Source organism: Gnatocerus cornutus, chromosome 4 (assembly GCF_029298725.1).
Source record: "Gnatocerus cornutus isolate USDA-ARS CGAHR chromosome 4, icGnaCorn1.1, whole genome shotgun sequence".
Taxonomy (NCBI): domain Eukaryota; kingdom Metazoa; phylum Arthropoda; class Insecta; order Coleoptera; family Tenebrionidae; genus Gnatocerus; species Gnatocerus cornutus.
Genome location: NC_142236.1, coordinates 6,868,386 through 6,886,383, shown reverse-complemented (window position 1 = coordinate 6,886,383; position 17,998 = coordinate 6,868,386). Strand labels below are relative to the sequence as shown.

Genomic DNA, 17,998 nt, shown 5'->3' with positions numbered 1-17,998 from the left:
TTTGAAGATGATAAAATTGAAGATGTCGGCTTAAGTTGTTAAGTTGCTAAGTCCATTTTTAAACAAAATGAGTTTTCAATTTTATAAAAAGGATAACAAAATGGTAGAGCGTTGGATCCTTTTATGTGTTATTATTTCATAGTTAAGAAACCTTCTATTTTCATTCCCCAAATTTTCAAATCCCAAAATTGACGACAAATATGTAAAACATTAAAGCTGGGTTTTCCATTTTTAGTTAACTTACAGTTTTCATTAGCTAATAATTAACTACCATATAAGAGTTTTTCCATTGTCCTTTAAACAAATAGTTCTGAGTTAACTCACAATTTAATTTGACTAGTACATGAAGTTCGAGTTAACTTGTAGTTTAACTTTAATTTACAGAATTAAGAATTTACAAATTTTACTACAAGTGTCACAATAGATAATTGATATTATATAAATGTGTACAGTAATGGTGAGGATTATTTGCCTATGAGAAGACGTCGTCTGTTAGAACAACGAGTTAACCATTTTGAAAAATGGGGGCAAACAAATTTTCCCAATGCTTTCGCTTGTCGGCTACATAGAAGATCCGGCCTCAAAATTGTCTTTAATTTTAAAGATCAAATTTTAAAAATCTGCATAACGCTTATAGTTGACAAAGTTCTAGAAACTGACGCAAAAACTTGTTTTTTATCTCCGATAGTTGTGGCGTCGCGACGCCTAAAATGTACTCCTCTATAACTTTTTACGATTTTTGAGTTTTTGCAAAAATACTTGCGAATTCAAATGGATTTCATAAATTCACTGCGTCAAAGACAATAAAAAAAGGTACTAAAGCCTTGGCTTCTCTTAGACCTTAATTTATTCATATGCAGAAACCAAAAACAATATTTTTCATTCAATGTGCAAACTATCACAAATATGTTAGATATTGTTGCTCGCTGGCCATGATCTTATGATGCGCATATTTTTTGTTACTTTTTACTGATACGTAGGTTTGCAGCTGGTAATTATAAAAATTGTGTTCTTTTGGGAAATGGCGGTGTTATCTTGTGAAGTCCTACTTGTTTACGCTAAACTTGAAATATGGCAGAAAATTTATACAACGAATCACAGATCAAAACAAAAAATGTTGTAAAGAGATCTTATGGAGTTTAGAAAAACGTCAAAAATTAGCCAAGAATAAAACTAGAAACTGTCATTTAAATTTTGACAACATAACAATTTTTTTGGTTAACTATCAGTTTACTAACTTTAAGCTGAAATATTGTGGAAAAACACTTAAATTTTTACTTAGAAGTTAACTTATAGCTATTTTTAACTGTTAGTTGCGTAACTATGACTTAACTAAAAGTTGGAAAAACCCACCCTAAGATTTCTTGATTTGGGTTAACCAAATTCAAAATGGACTTCGCAACTTAACGACTTAAGCCGACGATGTGTTACTTGTTGATACGCCTGTTGGCATTCTTGGAAGTATTAGTTAAAGAGAAAAAAAGAGGTAGATTTAATAGTGAAAGATTCTCATATTGTAGGAGCCGGCGCAATAATTTAATTGAAATTAAATTAATCTCGTAACTAATTTGATAATTTGTGACACTTGATTGGCGGAAAAATGATCACATGTTACTTTGACATAATGTTAAGTGTTTAATTGAAATTAAATATTTAACGTAGTTTCTGTAAACCAGCCCTTAAACTTTGTAATTTTAGAATTTTGGACCCGGCGCATCCGCCAATTGTAAAATCGATTTTATTGAATAAAGTTTCGTTTCAATTTTCTGGCAGTTTATCATTAGTTCAAAAGTTCTCGTTTCGATTTCTTCAGTAAAATTTTAAGTTCTCATAGAAAATATATATTTTTTTTATCTCAAACTCCTCCCCCATCCTTGTGGAATTTGCATTATCTCAGTAAGTGATAAGATTAAATAAGTTACAGATTAGCGATAATTTTAGTTTTTTCCATGTTAGGGAAAAATCAGTGCGTTGTTTTGTTGATACATACCAGAAGTCCCCAAAAATGGCCCAGGAGGCAGAAAATGTTCCCATAAGTGTTATTTCGGATTATGGGCAACTTGACCAGAATATGGCGCAGTTTGTGCTAAGTGAGCGGTTTTCGGATATCAATTTTGTAATAGGGGGGCAGAAAATCGCCGCCCATAAAGTGAGTTTTCTAATTGCTTTAAAAATAGTTGTAAAACAGGACTAAAGATCCGAACAAACTTTGTGACGTGGTCTTATTTGTTATCGTTTTATCATAAAAGATAAGATTAAATTGGTTTCCTTGGTTTTAGGTGATTCTTGCGGCTCGTTCTAATTATTTCGATTCGATCCTGACGGATTCCAAAGTACGGCTCATTTCTCTTAATAGTCCGAGATCCCATAACATAAAAACCTGGGTCATAAGCTAATTCGTTCAAACTTTTTTGATCGTTTTATGATGAGTAAATTCAAGATCTTTTGGTGTGCCTAATCACAGCTTAACCGAAGTACTTTTTGAGGATGGTAATTCTACCAGGATGGTGAGGCATACAAAACATTTATGACAATACAGCTTCTGATCTTTCATTTGATATCAATTTCATCATGATACTACTATCCTAGTGTAAATCACCATCCTCAAGAAGCACTTCGGTAAAGTTACGATTAGACAAACCAAGAGATCATGAATTTACTCTTCATAAAACCTTCAAAAAAGTTTGTTTGATCGAATTAGCTTATGACCCAGATTTTTATGTTATGGGATCTCGGACTATAAGTATTCAGAATCTACAATTTTGGTTTTCAGGAGATTGAAATTGATGTCCCACTGCGAGCTTTTGAAATCGTTTTACAATACATCTATTTGGGTATAATTATTGACAGAAAGGTTTCCAAAAAATCCGACTTTTGTTTGCAGGAAATGTGTCGATTTCGGTTGATGAAGAAATGCTGGTTGATATTCTAAATCTAGCCCACAAGTTTTCGTTGAACTCTTTGGAAAAGTTTATGACTGAAAAATTGGTTTCTTCTCTTAACACTGTAAATGTTTGTGAAACTCTAAACACTGCAACGTTTTGTGATCTGCAAGGACTGATGGAGAAATGTTTGATATTCATCGATCAGAATATTAATGAAATTCTTGAAAACAACACTCTTCCAACTTTATCTCAAGTGAATTACTACAACTGTAGAAAGGGCAGTATTGACTAAATACTTTGTAGGTGTCCATGGTAAAACTGTTGGAACGTGATGCTTTCCCTTTGGCTGAAATTGACGTCTTTAGCGTAGTGGAACAGTGGTGCAAAAATAACGCAGATAAAGACGATTTGGTTAAAGATTGCTTGAGATTAACATGTCTGTCAGAAAATGAAATCCTAGAAACTGTTTTTCCTTCAAATCTCATAGAAGCGACAAAGTTACTGGTTGCAATTTCCCATATCAATAAAGGAAACGTAAGAAATGATCAGGAAAGATACATTTTGCGTAAACACGTGAGTTTTGTTAATGTTACATTTGTGTAAAAAAATGATTTTAGGACGTCAACCCTCCTCTTTAATTTCCAAAGTGATTTTAAAATTTCCAGACATTTTGATGAACTTGGGATTGACAAAAGATGACTTGGCGAAAGACCTAAGTTCAGTTGTTTCTGCTAGACTCAAATCGTCTATAAAAGTCGAGAATGTATGTTCAGTGCTAAATGCAGCAAATTCGTGTTCTTTGGCCGATTTAGAAGAAATTTGTTTCGAATTCATAGATCACAGTTTCCAAGAAGTGTTTTCAAATGACTGTTGTCAACACTTAACCAAAGTAAGAAAGATAAATTTATTTCTTAAATATAAGGAGATTTTAGGAGTCTTTAATAAATTTGTTGAAACGTGACTCTTTTGTGGTGTATGAAACAGAACTTTTTAAATTTGTGGAAAAGTGGTGCAAAGACAACAACAACGAGTTAGATGAGGCACTAATGGAGTGCATTCGATTCTCAACAATGTCTGTTATTGAAATAGTGGCCATCGTTTGGCCTTCCAAATTATTGAAAACTGAAAAACTACTGCAGATTATTGAAGAAATTGTCGGGCTAAAACCGAAAACTTCAAGCAACAGAGCTCGCTCAGGTTAATTAAGTAATTGAATTGTTACAACGAAATTAAGTTTTTTTTTTCAGTGGTGGACGAGAATATTGCCTCTTCCATTCGTGGAGCACATGTTATTGCCGGAGACAATAGGCTACCGGACTGTTTTTTTTTTATTTCAAAAAACAAATCTGTCTAGTCTGAAAACATTAAAAATCAGTGTCCATTTTTTTTTACGCAATTTATTTATACCAAAAAAAAAGTTTAAAAAACGGATAGTTTCAAACACGCGCCTTGGTGACGTAACAACTTCTTAGTCGACGCATATTGGCTACAGGAATGCCGAGGCCATTGGTGAAAATGATGAAGTTGAGTTGGAATTGAGGTTATGAATGCATCAAATGTGTGTGCAGAACGTGAATTGCTGTAGTTTTTGTATCTTTCTTACTTGAGTGCGCCAATAATCAAAAAGTGAAAATGGACTGATGGCGTTCTGTACAGATGACTTATGAAAACAAAACTTCTGATTGGTTGACGCAAGTGTGCTATAAACCGGAAACCAGTTAGGAATCATAACGATTACTCTATCTCACTCTCACCAATGTAACATTCCGTTGACGTATGCGTTTTCTCAATTCATATGCATAGAAAGGAGTTATGACGTAGTCACTGAACACTTATTTAAACTAACAGCGCGAAGCTGGATTTCAAACGAATATTTAGCTAATAATTCCGACCTTTGGAGAACAAAAAATCTGTTTGGTAATTGATTCATGTGTATACGTAACTCATAAACATAATAAAATGCATCAATTTTTCTGGGGTCCGATAGCCTATACTGATTACTTATTAACTGCAACTGCTGTTGAAAATTATTGTTGTAGGCATGCAATAAACGGCAACTCTTATATTATTGTCAAACTCGATCGTCCGTATTATGTAAATCATATCAAGATGCAACTTTTTGACAAAGAGGAACGGTAAAAATTTCTATTAGATATAATATTAAAGATTTTAGTTTTTCTGTTGTAGTTTCTATTCGTATCTCATTGAAGTTTCTCGGGATGGTAATGAATGGATCAAAGTTATAGACTACAGTAATTTCAGGTGTCGTTCAATTCAAGATTTATATTTTCGACAGCAAATTGCTCGTTTTATCAAAATTGTTGGAACATATGGTTCTAAAGGAAACGTGAGTATTTGATTTTTTTGAAATGTTATTTTTCATGGTTTGACAGAATTTTGAGTTGATAAACTTTAAAGCATTTTTGAAAAATGGTGTTCCAAACCTACTAAATGGAATAATTCGTCCGAAAGGTAACGTTGCAACTTTTGAAAAAGGCGCTGTTTGCATTGAAGGGTGAGTGTTTGTCTAAGTTAATTACTTTTCTAATAAAGATGTAGGTGGTATAATACTCAAGATATACTGAACGGAAAGCCACAGAGCGGTTTCACTTATCATACGATTGGACAAGGAAGCATCATAATACAATTAGGTATAAATATAAATTATGCTCCTATCTACCGTTATTTATTAATATCAAAAATTAAATCCCTGAAAGTAATTTCATAAAATGTCACATATTGCAGTAAAACATCAAACATTACCTCGCTTGTGCGTAAAAAATCATTAAATTTGATCTTCTAAATTTTATCAATTGCATGATTAAATAAAAAATCACGTTTTGTTAACTTTCAAAGAATTTTAATTTGAATGTTAACAAAATTGTAGTTTTTCGATGAATTTCGCGTTTCTAAATAATTTCACTGGTCAAAATAGAAGATCATAGAGAAAAATTATGCAGAAACTATTAACAAGTTGGTGGTCGACTTTTCTATATGATACGTTTTCGTATCAATCTAAATAATCTTTTCGTCCCAGATAAAATTTTCGCAAAATTGATAATATCTTCATTGGGTTACTCCCACTAGATTGTCCAGAACAAAGAAAACATGCAATATATTAATTTTTAATCACATCCGTCTTCCTATTTTGTGCTAATTTTTCAGCAAATTGGCAAGTATTTTTGTTTAATAATAGTTTCCTTTTGACTTTCTTAGAAAATTTTAAACAATTTCTTACATAGATTTCCACTCTTTAATGTTTTTAGATCCTGAAGCAAACTTTTTGTTTCTTGTCGTGCAAATTCTAAACGATATGCAATCGACGATCGCAATCCATTTGTCAGCACGTCAAAAAGACAAGATCTGATTACAATAAAAAATCGAAATATTAATTCTCGAGTTAACCAGGTGGCCTAGAACTGATGACCCAGAGGGCAAGGAAACGTCCCGACATCAATATACAGGATGTTTTTGAAATACACTACCAAACAAAACACGGTAATTGGTGAAGAAAAGTAGAATCAATTGATAAAAATGTTGTAGGTAGAAGTCTTTTCGTTTTCGAGATACAATTAATCAAATATTTAATCAAAATTTCCAGTTCGCCACTGGATTAAAGAATTTAGTCTTGATTGCTTAGCAACAATTCAAGGTTTGTTCTTTTAGGTAGATATTTTCATCAGTGGTGTTCTAAGTAAGTGGTTAAAGGTGTTTTCTTTTATATCGTTAAAAAAAATAAAAAATAGTCAATTGAGTTCCTTAAGGTTGCGAAAGACCGTGTTTAATTTTTTTATTGTGTATTTTAAAAACATCCTATAGAAAAAAAATTAAATTTTGAAAATTTGCATACGCTCATAGCTGACAAAGCTCTAGAACCTGACGCAAAAATTTGTTTTTCATCACGGTTTGGTTGGCGTCGCGACGCCTAAGAAGTATAATTTTTAGCGATTTTTGAGTTTTTGCGGAAATATACGCGAATTCAATTTTTTTTCAACATAACTGTGATACAAATATCTGAGTTTTTATTTTAAATCTAATTCAAATTGTGTCTAAAATCTGCGAAAAAAACGTTGTTTTATCAAGTTAGTTTTCAAAATTATGACTAAATTTACCATCTGTACTGCTGTCGGCACCCACCCTTGCTCTATGGGTCATGAGTTCTGGGACACCCAGTATAATGTAAAGTTACTAAATTCCATAGACTTCAACATGAAAATTCCAGTAAATATTAACATATTAATTTCTACAATACGAAGCAATTTTTCTAGTAGGTAAATGAGTCTTTGGATTTTTGCTACTATACTCGTATCTACAGAAGAGATAAATAGAGTAGGCTTAGATAGGCATAAAATAACAGTGTCGAGATTCCGGATTTTATATCCCGCAAAAGAAAAAGTAAAAAAACAGTGCAGCCAAATTTAATTGTGATTTTAATTGTTTTTTTTTTCACTTATTTTGTATAATTTAATTTTAAAACCATCCAAATTAAATAAAAATAATTAAAAACATCAAAGAAGTTATGGCATCAGCAGTTACATTTACCCATCATAGAATTCTTGAAATTTACATACATTTTTATACAGGGTGTCTCGCATAAGGTTAGCTTCCTGCAAATGTGAGATTTGTGAGTTTATAAGGAACAAAAAATATATATATCATCTGGGCCTAAACTGAATAATAAGCGAAAAAAAGGCATTTTTGTAAATTGAAATTTTGGGACCACTGATATAAGATCTACAATTAAGCAACTACAATGAAACCGTTAATTTTCTATAGCAACACTAAATTGTCAATTTTGACTTGTCACAAATTTAAAAATGTTTTCTGCTGCGAAATATTCTGATATGCTTCTGTTATATGGAGAATGGAGATGTAATGCTGCTAAAACCGCCCGCCTGTACAATCAGCGTTTTCCTGCAAGAGTGGCTCCCCACAGAGATACGCACTGAAACGTCTACGTACTACAGGTACGATAGTACCATCGCGCCAGCGGGAAAGTCATCAAACGCTTGAAGTTTTGGAAGCAGAAGATGCAATACTTCAACTTGTTAAAGAAGAAGCAGTGATCAGCACTTGTGAAACCGAAAGCCGAATTGCAAACGTTTTGCGAACAACTGCATGGCGTATTATCCGAGAGCAACAACTCCATCCGTTTCATTACTCTCGTGTGCAAGCTTTGGAACCAGAAGATTACCCTAAAAGAGTTCAATTTTGCGAGTGGATGCTTGAAAAAGCACAAAACGACCCAAATTTTGCTGACAGATCCAACAATACCTTATAACCATAGAAACAAAATTAGTAAATGTCCAAGGATGAATTTCATTATTACAGAGAGGTTCCCAAAAGTTGTACTTTTTTGTGTGCTTTTTATAAATGTCTTTAAAACGCAATTTGCCATTAGAGTTTTTTAATCCTAAAACCTTCAACTTTCTCTATGTTTAAGGAAGCTAACCTTATGCGAGACACCGTGTATAATTTGTATAAATTTACGCCCGCTGACCGATTTTGCTTCCAGTGTTGGTCTAGACTTCGCAAGTAAGTAAAACGATAAAATTATATGATATTGGAAACAGCTTGGTCAACATGTACATACATGAATCTGTACTAAACGTTATTTTATTTTCGGCTCGTTCTTCAGTTTATGTAGATGTGATACTCACTTTGTTTAAACTAACTTGACATTTTTATTTTTGTCTAAAATCTAATGAATGTAATTGTTTTTCTTTTTAGGCCAACCTTACCTGATTACTTCAGTCAAGTTGTTACTTCATACTGACGATCGCTACAAATATCGAATAGAAACATCAACAGACAAAACTAATTGGCAAATGGCCGTTGATAAAACAGAAACTTTTTGCACCGGTTGGCAAGAGCACACGTTTTTAGAGAGACCTGTAGTTTTCGTACGCATGGTTGGTACATCTAGTGACAAATATGTAAGCAAATTTATTTTATAGAAACTTTAAATGTAGTGATTTGTTTCAGAAACATTTCTTTTGCCATCACTTTGAATGCAATTCAAAGAAGTAAATTCAGTAAACTTAATTAACCTACAAGTCGAATTATTAATATAAATAACATAATAAATTAAAGGGTTAATAAAAATAACATTCACATAATAAAATAAAGTGTTAATAAAGATAACATTCGTGGCTATGTTCAATTCAAACGATTTGTACTACAAAGTGGGATGTAAGTCGCAGATAAAATTTTTGATTAATAAAATTATGTAGCAAAACAATAAAAATGTCTTAACTCTTGTAGTTCCAAGCTCGCAGAAACCAAATACTTGTTCCTCTGGTTCTCCAATCCAGATTCTTTTTGCGCTGATATACGAAGTTTCCAAAGCTTTGATTTTTGAACATGCGATCTATGAGAATCATAATCGATTCTTTAATTTTGATAGCAATTTATGAAGACCTCATATTAAACTCACACGTTCTGATAGCTTCATATAGTCATTTTCAGGTTCTCAAGTTAATTCTTAGACAGCTAGTTGTAAGTTTAAAAATTTCAATGATTTTGCCCGCTAAGATAACGTTTCCAAGGTTTTCCATCCAAACAATGCGCCAATGCTTTCAAAATAAAAAAAAACTCATAGCTCGCTTCGCCCGCTTTTAACACCTTCAGCCATTCTATTCCTCAATTAATTTAAACGTTTTTAATTTGGTGAAACAAACACGACAATAACCTTGAGATAACAACCTTTTATTTCTAATAACCTTTCTAAATGGCAAATAAGTACTTAATAATAGCACTCACTACCACTATATCGCACCAACACCAAAGTTACACTTTGTTACCAATTCTGAGTAGGATGGCAGACCGATTTACCAATGTCGTCAAGCTAACAAAATTCTTACAAAGCACCAAAGGCTTCGACCGAGTGGTAAGCAAACTTAAGAACATCACATTTGGCACTGGAAGATGCTCAGCTGAAGTGACAGTGGATGAAAGCCATACAAACCCATGGGATGTATTACACGGTGGATTTTCAGCAACTTTGGTGGATGTTGTCTCAAGTTTGGCGTTACTGTCGCAAGACGAAAAACCCAATGGATCTATTGAACTTCACATGAGGTATAATTTGATCTAAATTCAGGAAATTTTAACGTTTTTTTAGTTACTTAAAGGCAGCAAAAATCGGAGATGAGCTACTTGTTGACGCTAGTATCATTCGTAAAGGGAGAAAATTGGCGTTTCTTGAAGTAGAAATTAAAAATAAAAGTAGTGGAGATGTGATAGTTAAAGGGTTTCACACCAAATTTATATTTTAAATATTATTTCACAAAAAATGTAATTTTATGTGAGTATAAAGTTAAGTTTTAACAAACAACAAAACCTTAATGACCCGCCACTGGTGAAAAAACTCGAAGTTTCCCACCAATGGCAAGGCAGCTACCTCACACGTGACCCCTGTTTTCCTACATACGATGACCACGCCCTCTCAATGAAACAATTTATTATTTTTTTTTAATAGAAACGTAAAAACGATACGCCACTGAACTATCAAAACCTTGAAATAAGCACGCATGCCTTCCTTTATCAGTGAACCATTTGAGGTTAAGTTAAGTGCAGCAATTACTTAATTCTTTGTAAGGACATGGCAGTTCGAGTCATCGACGTCGCCAGCTTTACAAAGTTCATCCGAAGCACCAAAGGCTTCGATGCAGTTCTAGACAAAATCAAAATACTCGCAATAGGTAATGGAAAATGCTCCGCCGAACTCACAGTAGACGAAAGCCATACAAACCCTATAGGAGGGTTACATGGGGGCCTCTCAACCACGTTAGTCGATTGCATCTCAAGTTTCGCCTTAATGTCGCAGGTTGAAGGACATCATGTCTCGGTTGACATTCACATGAGGTACAAAAGGTGTCTCTGCATAAACACATCTGACACATTTTGCAGGTACTTGAAGGGGGCTAAAATCGGAGACAATATACTCGTGGATGCCAGAGTCGTTCGGAAAGGGAAGACTTTAGCGTTTCTTGAAGTTGATATTACAAACAAAAACAGTGGAGATGTGCTAGCCAAAGGGTCTCACACCAAATTTATATTGTAGTTGTTTCTAGGGGATTTTATATTTTTTTGTTTAATATAAGTCGTGTTTGAACCCGGCGCATCCACCAATTTTTATATCCTAGTAAGCTTTGATATTCAACTTGACAGATTGAGGTTAAGTAGATGTCAAAGAGGTACACACATAGGGTAGCCATTATTCATTCAAGGTTTCATAAAGGTTAGATTCTTACAATTAGATTTAAATTATCAAAGTTCCTAACTATTAAATTCAAAGTCTCTAAATAAATATAAAAATAAAATAAAATTTTAGTACTCTACAGTTATCATTTTTATGTCTTTTGATAAGACCATTTATTGTATTAACTTTCCGCCAACAATTAAACAAAAACAAACTAATTACCCAACAATGAATGACCTTAATGAGCCGCCACTGATAAAACTGCTCAGGTGTTCAACCAATGACAAGCCGTCCGCCTATCACGTGACGCAAACTTTCCTCCTCAGTGTCTAAATTATTGCATACAATTTAAATAGGTATAGAAAACCATGTCACAACAAAAAATCGACATCCCAACATTAACCCAATTCTTAAAAACCGCCAAAGGTTTCGACCACGTCCTCGAAAAGGTACGAACCCCTCTCAAACCAACTAACTTCATTCCTATTTCTTTCAGGTAAAAATCACCACTTTGGGCGATGGAAAATGCACGGCGGAACTAACAGTTGAAGAAAACACTCTCAACGTTCTTAAGAGTGTCCACGGAGGATTCTCAGCAACTCTAATAGACGCGGTTACGACTTTCGCATTGATGTCGCAAACCGGCATTCCTGGAGTCTCCACAGACATACACGTCACGTAAAGTGACTACAGTTCAAGGCCATTCCTCATTTGAATTGTTTCAGGTATTTAAGAAGCGTGAAGTTAGGCGATACAATCCTGATTGATGCGAGAGTGGTTAAAACGGGGCGAAACTTGGCGTTCCTTGAGGCTGAAATTACAAATAAAGACACGGGGGAGGTTGCGGTGAAGGGTTCGCAAACTAAATTTGTTGCACAGTCATAATAAATAAAAATGATACGCCACTGTGTTAAGTCTTATAACATAACCTTGAAATATCTCCAAATTACGTGTTATCTTAAATCCTGGGCAAAGTCGGTAAATACGTAATGCTCGACACTGTCAGAGAACTTCAAACGAGGCTATAATAACGCTGTGAGTCCGCAGTGGTACTTGTAATAAAAATGTGAGGTTAGGTTGACTCAGCAATTATATAACTAATTTGTAGAAGCATGGCAGCCCGAGTCTTGAATATCCCAGGACTAACAAAGTTCATACAAAGCAGTAAAGGTTTCGATAAAGTCCTGGATAAAGTCAAAATACTCTCAATAGGTAATGGACAATGCTCAGCTGAACTTACTGTTGATGAAAGTCATACGAACCCAATGGGGGGCTTACATGGGGGTCTTTCAGCCACGTTGGTAGACTGTATCTCAACTTACGCCTTAATGTCGCAAGTTGAGAGGCCTAATGTCTCTGTTGACATTCATATGAGGTACAATTTTGTCTCAGATTAAACAGATTTTGATTTGTTTTTTTGCAGTTACTTAAAGGGGGCTAAAATCGGAGATGAGATACTCGTCGATGCTAATGTCGTTCGAAAAGGGAAAACTTTGGCGTTTCTTGAGGTCGAAATTAAGAACAAAGGCAGTGGAGATGTGCTAGTCAAAGGATCTCACACTAAATTTATATTGTAGCTGTTTTAATAGGGGATTTTATATTTTTAATTATACGTAATATAGTGTCTTAACTAGTGCCTCCAGTATTTTTTGAGCGGGCTAAAACTGAGTAGGCTTTGGAATTTTGACATGTGTTGGCAATTAATACATTGAGGTTACCAACATTTAAAAAAGATATAAACTTTCATTATATCATTCATTATATTCTTAAATTCGTATTTTAAAATTCTCAGATTTATAAATTTAATGGTTCATTTTTAGTGGTTTTTATTTTTTATTTATTATAGTGATTTAACCTAGCGGATCCACCATTTTTGAATGAGCTAAAATCGTTTTTCTGAATACCCTTTATTAGAATTATATGTGTTGGTAACCATGATTATTACTTTTATAGTTCGGGCTTAATAATGTATTAATGTCACCAACGTTAAAAAAATATACAAACTATTATTATGTCACTCTTAAATCCTTAAATTCGTAGACTCTAACATTATCTGCTTCATAAATTAAATGGTTTGACTGTCAGTTCTGCGGATTTATCAATTTTTAATTTGTTAAACCTTAACCCGGCGCATCCACCAATTAAGGTTTTAGGGATTTTTATTTTATAAATTTAGTTGTCTTAATGCAGCGCATCCAGCATTTTTTTAATGGACTACAATCATGCATCTAAGCGTGCTTGGGATTTTTTAAATATGTTGGTAGCCATGACTGTCACTTTCATAGTGAGGCGTTAATGAATCGATACCAAATTAAAAAAAAACTATAATTTATTGGTATTCTTACATCCATATTCTCAGATTCATAAATTAAAGGTTTTGTAGTCATCACTTCTAGGGATTTTTATTTTTTAAAGTTAAGCTCGTCCACCATTTTTGAGTGGAAAAATACTGAGTATTTAATAGTGCGCTTTCGAATGTTTACATGTGTTGGTAAACACGACTTTATTTTGACATTTAGGAGTTAATTGATGCTACCAACTTTCAAAAAAATATATCAAAATTTATTATGTCATTCCTACATCCTTAAATTCGTCGACTGTAACATTCTCAGATTAATAAATTCAATGTCTATAAAATAATCAGTAATAGGGATTTTTATTAATCCAGCGCATCCACCATTTTTAAGTGGGCTAAAACTGTGCACCTGAGTTTGTTTTCGAATGTTTACATGTGTTGGTAGCCATGACTGTTACTTTGACATTTAGGAGTTAATATGTTGATGCTAGCAATTTAAAAAAATATATGTAAATTTTTTTAAGTTGGTAGCGTCAATTTAGGCAAACTGTCAAACTGTCAAACTGTCAAACTAACAGTCACAGCTACACTTTTGTTAAAAAAAAAACTAATGTGAACCAGACTTTAATGTCATTTCGATTGACGTTTCAAAACTACAAAATGGATTTTTCGTGAGAAAAATAAAGGCCATTTCACATTTGATGGTTCCAAAACTAATTTATAAAACTGAGAATTTTAGAGTCTACAAATTTAAGGACGTAGAAATGAACATTTTATATATTTTTGATAGTTGGTAGCATCTGTATATCAACTCTTAAATGTCAAAGTGACAGTCATGGCTACCAACACATTTAAACATTTCAAGTCGCACTCAGATGCACGGTTTTAGCCTACTTAAAAATGCTGCATGCGCTGGATTAAAACACTATTAAATTTAAAAAATAAAAATCTCTAGAACTTATTACTTCAAGGTCATTTACTATCGCGGAATCAAAAATTCGAACATCAAATTGATTGATGTTTAAAAATTGTAAACTGTCCTTTGTCTTTATAACCTTAAAATTCATAAACGGCACAGCAAGTGTTAGAAATTGACTTTGTATGTTATTAGTCACAATGACAATAAAGGTTGCTTTACATTGCCATGTCAAAAAGTGATGTTCGAAATTTTGATTCCGCGATAGTAATTTATTATTCTGAAAATTATAGAGTACGAATTTAAGAATGTAGAAATGACAACAGAAATTGTATATATTTTTTAATAGTTGGTAGCATCAATATATCAACACGTATTGTAACTGTCAAAGTGACAGTCATAGCTACCAACACATTTACAAATTACAAAGGGCACTTAGACGCGCGGTTTTAGCCCACTTAAAAATGGTGGATGCGCTGGATTAAGACACTATTACGTTCAAAAAATAAAAATCTCTAAAACTAATGACTTTATGGTTCAGGGAAATATTACTTTTTTAATTTGTTAAACTTTACACACTTTGCATTTTGAAATGTGTTGTTAGCATTGCCTGTCAATTTGACACTTTGATCATAGAATTTCAGAGAGGATTTTTACGTTACGTCAAGAAAAACAAGTGTGAACAAGACTTTAATGTCATTATGATTTATGTTTTAAACCTTCAAAATTGACTTTTTATGGGGAATATAAAGGTCATTTCACATTTTACGATTGACATTGGGCAAAATTCGGACAAGCAAAAGGATGCATAGCCTATCTAATCAGATCGTATCAACAATCTAATTTTGATTAGTCATTAGAAAGGCTCGTATCATCATTGCGCAACAATTAAAACTGTCATATCACTATTATGTGTTATCATTACCAACAGTCGTCTACAGTGCGTCCAACTGACAACATGATCGTGCCAGTCCTCTACATTTTGTCTTTTTTGGTAAAACAGTTTCCTTCTTTTCTGTTTTAATGCAAGTACCATTTTAGGACGCCTTCGCCTTCGTGCTGGTGATCACAAGTTTGAACACCTACATCCACTCTATAGGGGGCACCCAGTTCTTCGCAGGCGCCCTGGGCTCTGTCGGTGCTCTGATTAGTTTAATTTCAAACCCGATTGTGGTAAGTCCCCCTTAAAATCTAGAGATTTTTTATGTTGGCAACCCTGTGATTTCAGGGAAGTTTGAGCGACACTCTTGGTCGCAAAAAGGTGCTTTTGCAATGCCTCTTCCTTGCTCTCGTTGGGAATCTGCTAACTGCTGCTACTTCCTCATTGACACTGTTCTTCATCGCGCGGGTGATCACATGTAAAAACCAAACTCCCTAGAAAACTCCCTGCCTAAAATAAAAAATAAATTTTAGCGTTCGGGACTCAAATCGGGTTGCTGATCAAATCGGTGGCCGACGACAACATCCCACAGGAAGACGTCAAAATGGCCACCATGAATCGAATGCAGGCTTTCATAGGGATTTGCTTCATTTTTGGGGGAATTGTGGGGGGAATCCTGAGCGAGCTCGAAAACGGTTTTCAGTACCTCTGGTACTTGCAATGCGCCATCTTCACAATTAATATAGGTGCAGTCTAAGTTGGCATGGATATTTACTAACTTCATTTGTAGTGTTGGTCAGCCTGGTGGTAAAGAACCAACCACGCGTGAAAAAAACCACAGGTAGTACCAACCGTCTCGGGGAAATCACCAAGGCCTTTACCAACCTAACAAAAATCGACTGGCCTCGCTATTGGGACCTCTTCACCATTAAATTAATAGTGGAATTTGTGTCTATAATGTTTCATTTTAACTTCAGTCTCGTGTTGATGGAGCGTTTTGGGATCACTGGGAAAGGCTTCGGATACGTTTTCGCCTCAGTGGGGATCATGGGGATCATTACAAGTTTCACAATGCCCAAACTGAAGAAGCTCTTGTATTCGAACGACTCCGCTGGTTTCAAGAGACTTTTCCACGGGTGTCTTGTCCTGACTTTCACGTTTTTGGGGCTGGGGCTGAGCCCCAACTTCTTTGTTTTCTACGTGTTTTTACTGCCGTTCCCCATAAGTAGGACTCTGTTTGAGACCACTTTCACTGAAGTTATCTTAGCGCGAGCAGGGGCGGAGGAGAAAGGGAGCGTCATGGGGGCCTTCGAATCCACGATATCTCTCGCCGGGTTAGTCGGCCCCTTAGTCTCCGGCTTCATCTCACACAAATGGGGTAACAATGCCTTGTTCTTACTCTCCATCATACCGCTAACAGTGGGGACAGCACTCGCATACACCCAAAGACAGGCAATGAAGACACCAAAGAAAACAAACTAACTTTTATTTATAAATAAATTATTATATACCTGCGCTCTTTTCTAACGCTTTGATCCGATCGGCCTCTTGTTTCGCTTTGATTTTCTCTATTGATTCCAAAAACGTGCGCTGTTGGGGGGTGTCTTCACGGGGGTACAACTCTCGTTTGGTTTTCACCACCCACTCTTCGAACAGCTCCGGTTGGTTGAAATAGTGGAAAAGAGCCACGGGGAAGGTTATGTAAAGGGCCATTTTCGCGATTTCCAGTCGCCAACTGCCCATTTTTGAAGGAGAAACCGGCTACAGATTGCTAGGTTATGTTGAGGAGAAGTGACAAGTGACAGATGTCAATTGTCAAACCAGTGGCGTAGCAGTCCTAAATTTACCGGAAATAACAATAGAACTAACAATTAAGAGTCAAATTGTTTATAAATAAAGTAGAAGTCGATTTGGATGGGTAAACGGGTAAACTATTTAAAACAAAGGGAAAAATTTGCTGGCGCCATCTTTTGAATGCAGCTTGCACTTTATTAAACGGTCATATTTAATTTCTTTTATCCAAAATGCACTAATAAATAAATAATAATAAAATACTCTATTATTCTCTAGAAGCCATAAGGAAAATTATGCTACATTTTAATGACAACAAGGCACGCATGGTTTCCTAAATGCTAAAAATTTGTCGCTGCTGTCACTTCTGTTAATTCTTTTAATGCCTTAGTTGCAACCAACAGAGGCTTTGGATAAAATCTAGTATTACATTCGAGTGTATGGGCAAATTATTCACTCCAAAGATCTTTTTCTCGAGATCGTAGATCTACGATCTCGAGAATAAAATTTTTGTCGTGAATAATTTGCTTCCTTACACTCTTATATAATAAATATCTATTATCACTTTTGCGTTATTTGGAATAAAGCAATTGAAAAGTTTAAGAAACACCGTGACAACAAAAATATTATCAAACATAACCTCACATTTTCCAAACTCACCTTAAAGTCAGGATTTTTCCCTCTCCACGCCACATTAATAAGAGAACGTCTGAAATTCTAAAAACACTTGGGCAACAACAAATTTACCACTAAAATTCACACTAAGCAAGAATTTCCTGGAACTGGAATTGATAAGACCCACTCATCACTTCGGTTACTATCGGTTACTCTCGCCAACTCCGAAATTTCAACGAAATTAGAAAAATTTAATAAATGCGTAGAAATATCAAATTTAGAAGAAAGAGAATACGAAAACACCGAAACCGAAACGTAATAATCACGTGAATTAAGAATAAATCAAATATTTACTTTATAATGTCACTCAATCTGGGGTTGGTAGCTCTGAATTCACTCCGAACATACCCGA

At 34.5% G+C, this 17,998-nt stretch overlaps 7 protein-coding genes across 8 annotated transcripts; 6 read left to right on the top strand and 1 right to left on the bottom strand.

Moving 5' to 3' along the window:
* The first annotated feature begins 1,935 nt into the window (after positions 1–1,935).
* On the top strand, positions 1,936–9,122 carry LOC148176291 (BTB/POZ domain-containing protein 9-like). Its single transcript, XM_088035033.1, has 14 exons — positions 1,936–2,149; positions 2,280–2,333; positions 2,774–2,834; positions 2,885–3,138; positions 3,189–3,450; positions 3,503–3,774; positions 3,818–4,082; positions 4,133–4,224; positions 4,770–5,020; positions 5,073–5,232; positions 5,279–5,400; positions 5,445–5,536; positions 8,616–8,821; positions 8,871–9,122. The coding sequence occupies exons 1-14, from the start codon at positions 2,006–2,008 to the stop codon at positions 8,913–8,915; spliced, it is 2,280 nt and encodes a 759-aa protein (XP_087891159.1). The 5' UTR covers positions 1,936–2,005; the 3' UTR covers positions 8,916–9,122.
* Positions 9,123–9,513: 391 nt separating this feature from the next.
* Positions 9,514–10,283, top strand: LOC148176290 (acyl-coenzyme A thioesterase 13-like). The gene is made up of 2 exons (XM_088034601.1): positions 9,514–9,965; positions 10,009–10,283. The coding sequence occupies exons 1-2, from the start codon at positions 9,616–9,618 to the stop codon at positions 10,160–10,162; spliced, it is 504 nt and encodes a 167-aa protein (XP_087890727.1). The 5' UTR covers positions 9,514–9,615; the 3' UTR covers positions 10,163–10,283.
* Positions 10,284–10,387: 104 nt separating this feature from the next.
* Positions 10,388–11,006, top strand: LOC148176289 (acyl-coenzyme A thioesterase 13-like). Its single transcript, XM_088034605.1, has 2 exons — positions 10,388–10,751; positions 10,797–11,006. The coding sequence occupies exons 1-2, from the start codon at positions 10,489–10,491 to the stop codon at positions 10,948–10,950; spliced, it is 417 nt and encodes a 138-aa protein (XP_087890731.1). The 5' UTR covers positions 10,388–10,488; the 3' UTR covers positions 10,951–11,006.
* Positions 11,007–11,360: 354 nt separating this feature from the next.
* Positions 11,361–11,998, top strand: LOC148176288 (acyl-coenzyme A thioesterase 13-like). Its single transcript, XM_088034602.1, has 3 exons — positions 11,361–11,537; positions 11,585–11,766; positions 11,814–11,998. Exons 1-3 carry the CDS (start codon positions 11,457–11,459, stop codon positions 11,971–11,973), a joined length of 423 nt encoding a protein of 140 aa, XP_087890728.1. The 5' UTR covers positions 11,361–11,456; the 3' UTR covers positions 11,974–11,998.
* A 35-nt stretch (positions 11,999–12,033) lies between these two features.
* On the top strand, positions 12,034–12,723 carry LOC148176287 (acyl-coenzyme A thioesterase 13-like). Of its 2 annotated transcripts, none has more exons than XM_088034604.1 (3): positions 12,034–12,123; positions 12,197–12,463; positions 12,512–12,723. In XM_088034604.1, exons 2-3 carry the CDS (start codon positions 12,201–12,203, stop codon positions 12,663–12,665), a joined length of 417 nt encoding a protein of 138 aa, XP_087890730.1. In that variant the 5' UTR covers positions 12,034–12,123; positions 12,197–12,200; the 3' UTR covers positions 12,666–12,723. The 2 variants fall into 2 exon arrangements, with proteins under 2 accessions (XP_087890730.1, XP_087890729.1); XM_088034603.1 differs by having other exon boundaries at positions 12,037–12,143.
* Positions 12,724–12,817: 94 nt separating this feature from the next.
* Positions 12,818–16,695, top strand: LOC148176286 (solute carrier family 67 member A2-like). Its single transcript, XM_088034590.1, has 5 exons — positions 12,818–15,294; positions 15,342–15,473; positions 15,529–15,658; positions 15,714–15,926; positions 15,971–16,695. The coding sequence occupies exons 1-5, from the start codon at positions 15,211–15,213 to the stop codon at positions 16,660–16,662; spliced, it is 1,251 nt and encodes a 416-aa protein (XP_087890716.1). The 5' UTR covers positions 12,818–15,210; the 3' UTR covers positions 16,663–16,695.
* Positions 16,650–17,784, bottom strand: LOC148176285 (protein PET100 homolog, mitochondrial). Its single transcript, XM_088034607.1, has 2 exons — positions 17,632–17,784; positions 16,650–17,017 (listed from the first exon to the last, which is right to left on the bottom strand). The coding sequence occupies exon 2, from the start codon at positions 16,921–16,923 to the stop codon at positions 16,684–16,686; it is 240 nt and encodes a 79-aa protein (XP_087890733.1). The 5' UTR covers positions 16,924–17,017; positions 17,632–17,784; the 3' UTR covers positions 16,650–16,683.
* Positions 17,785–17,998: the final 214 nt, after the last annotated feature.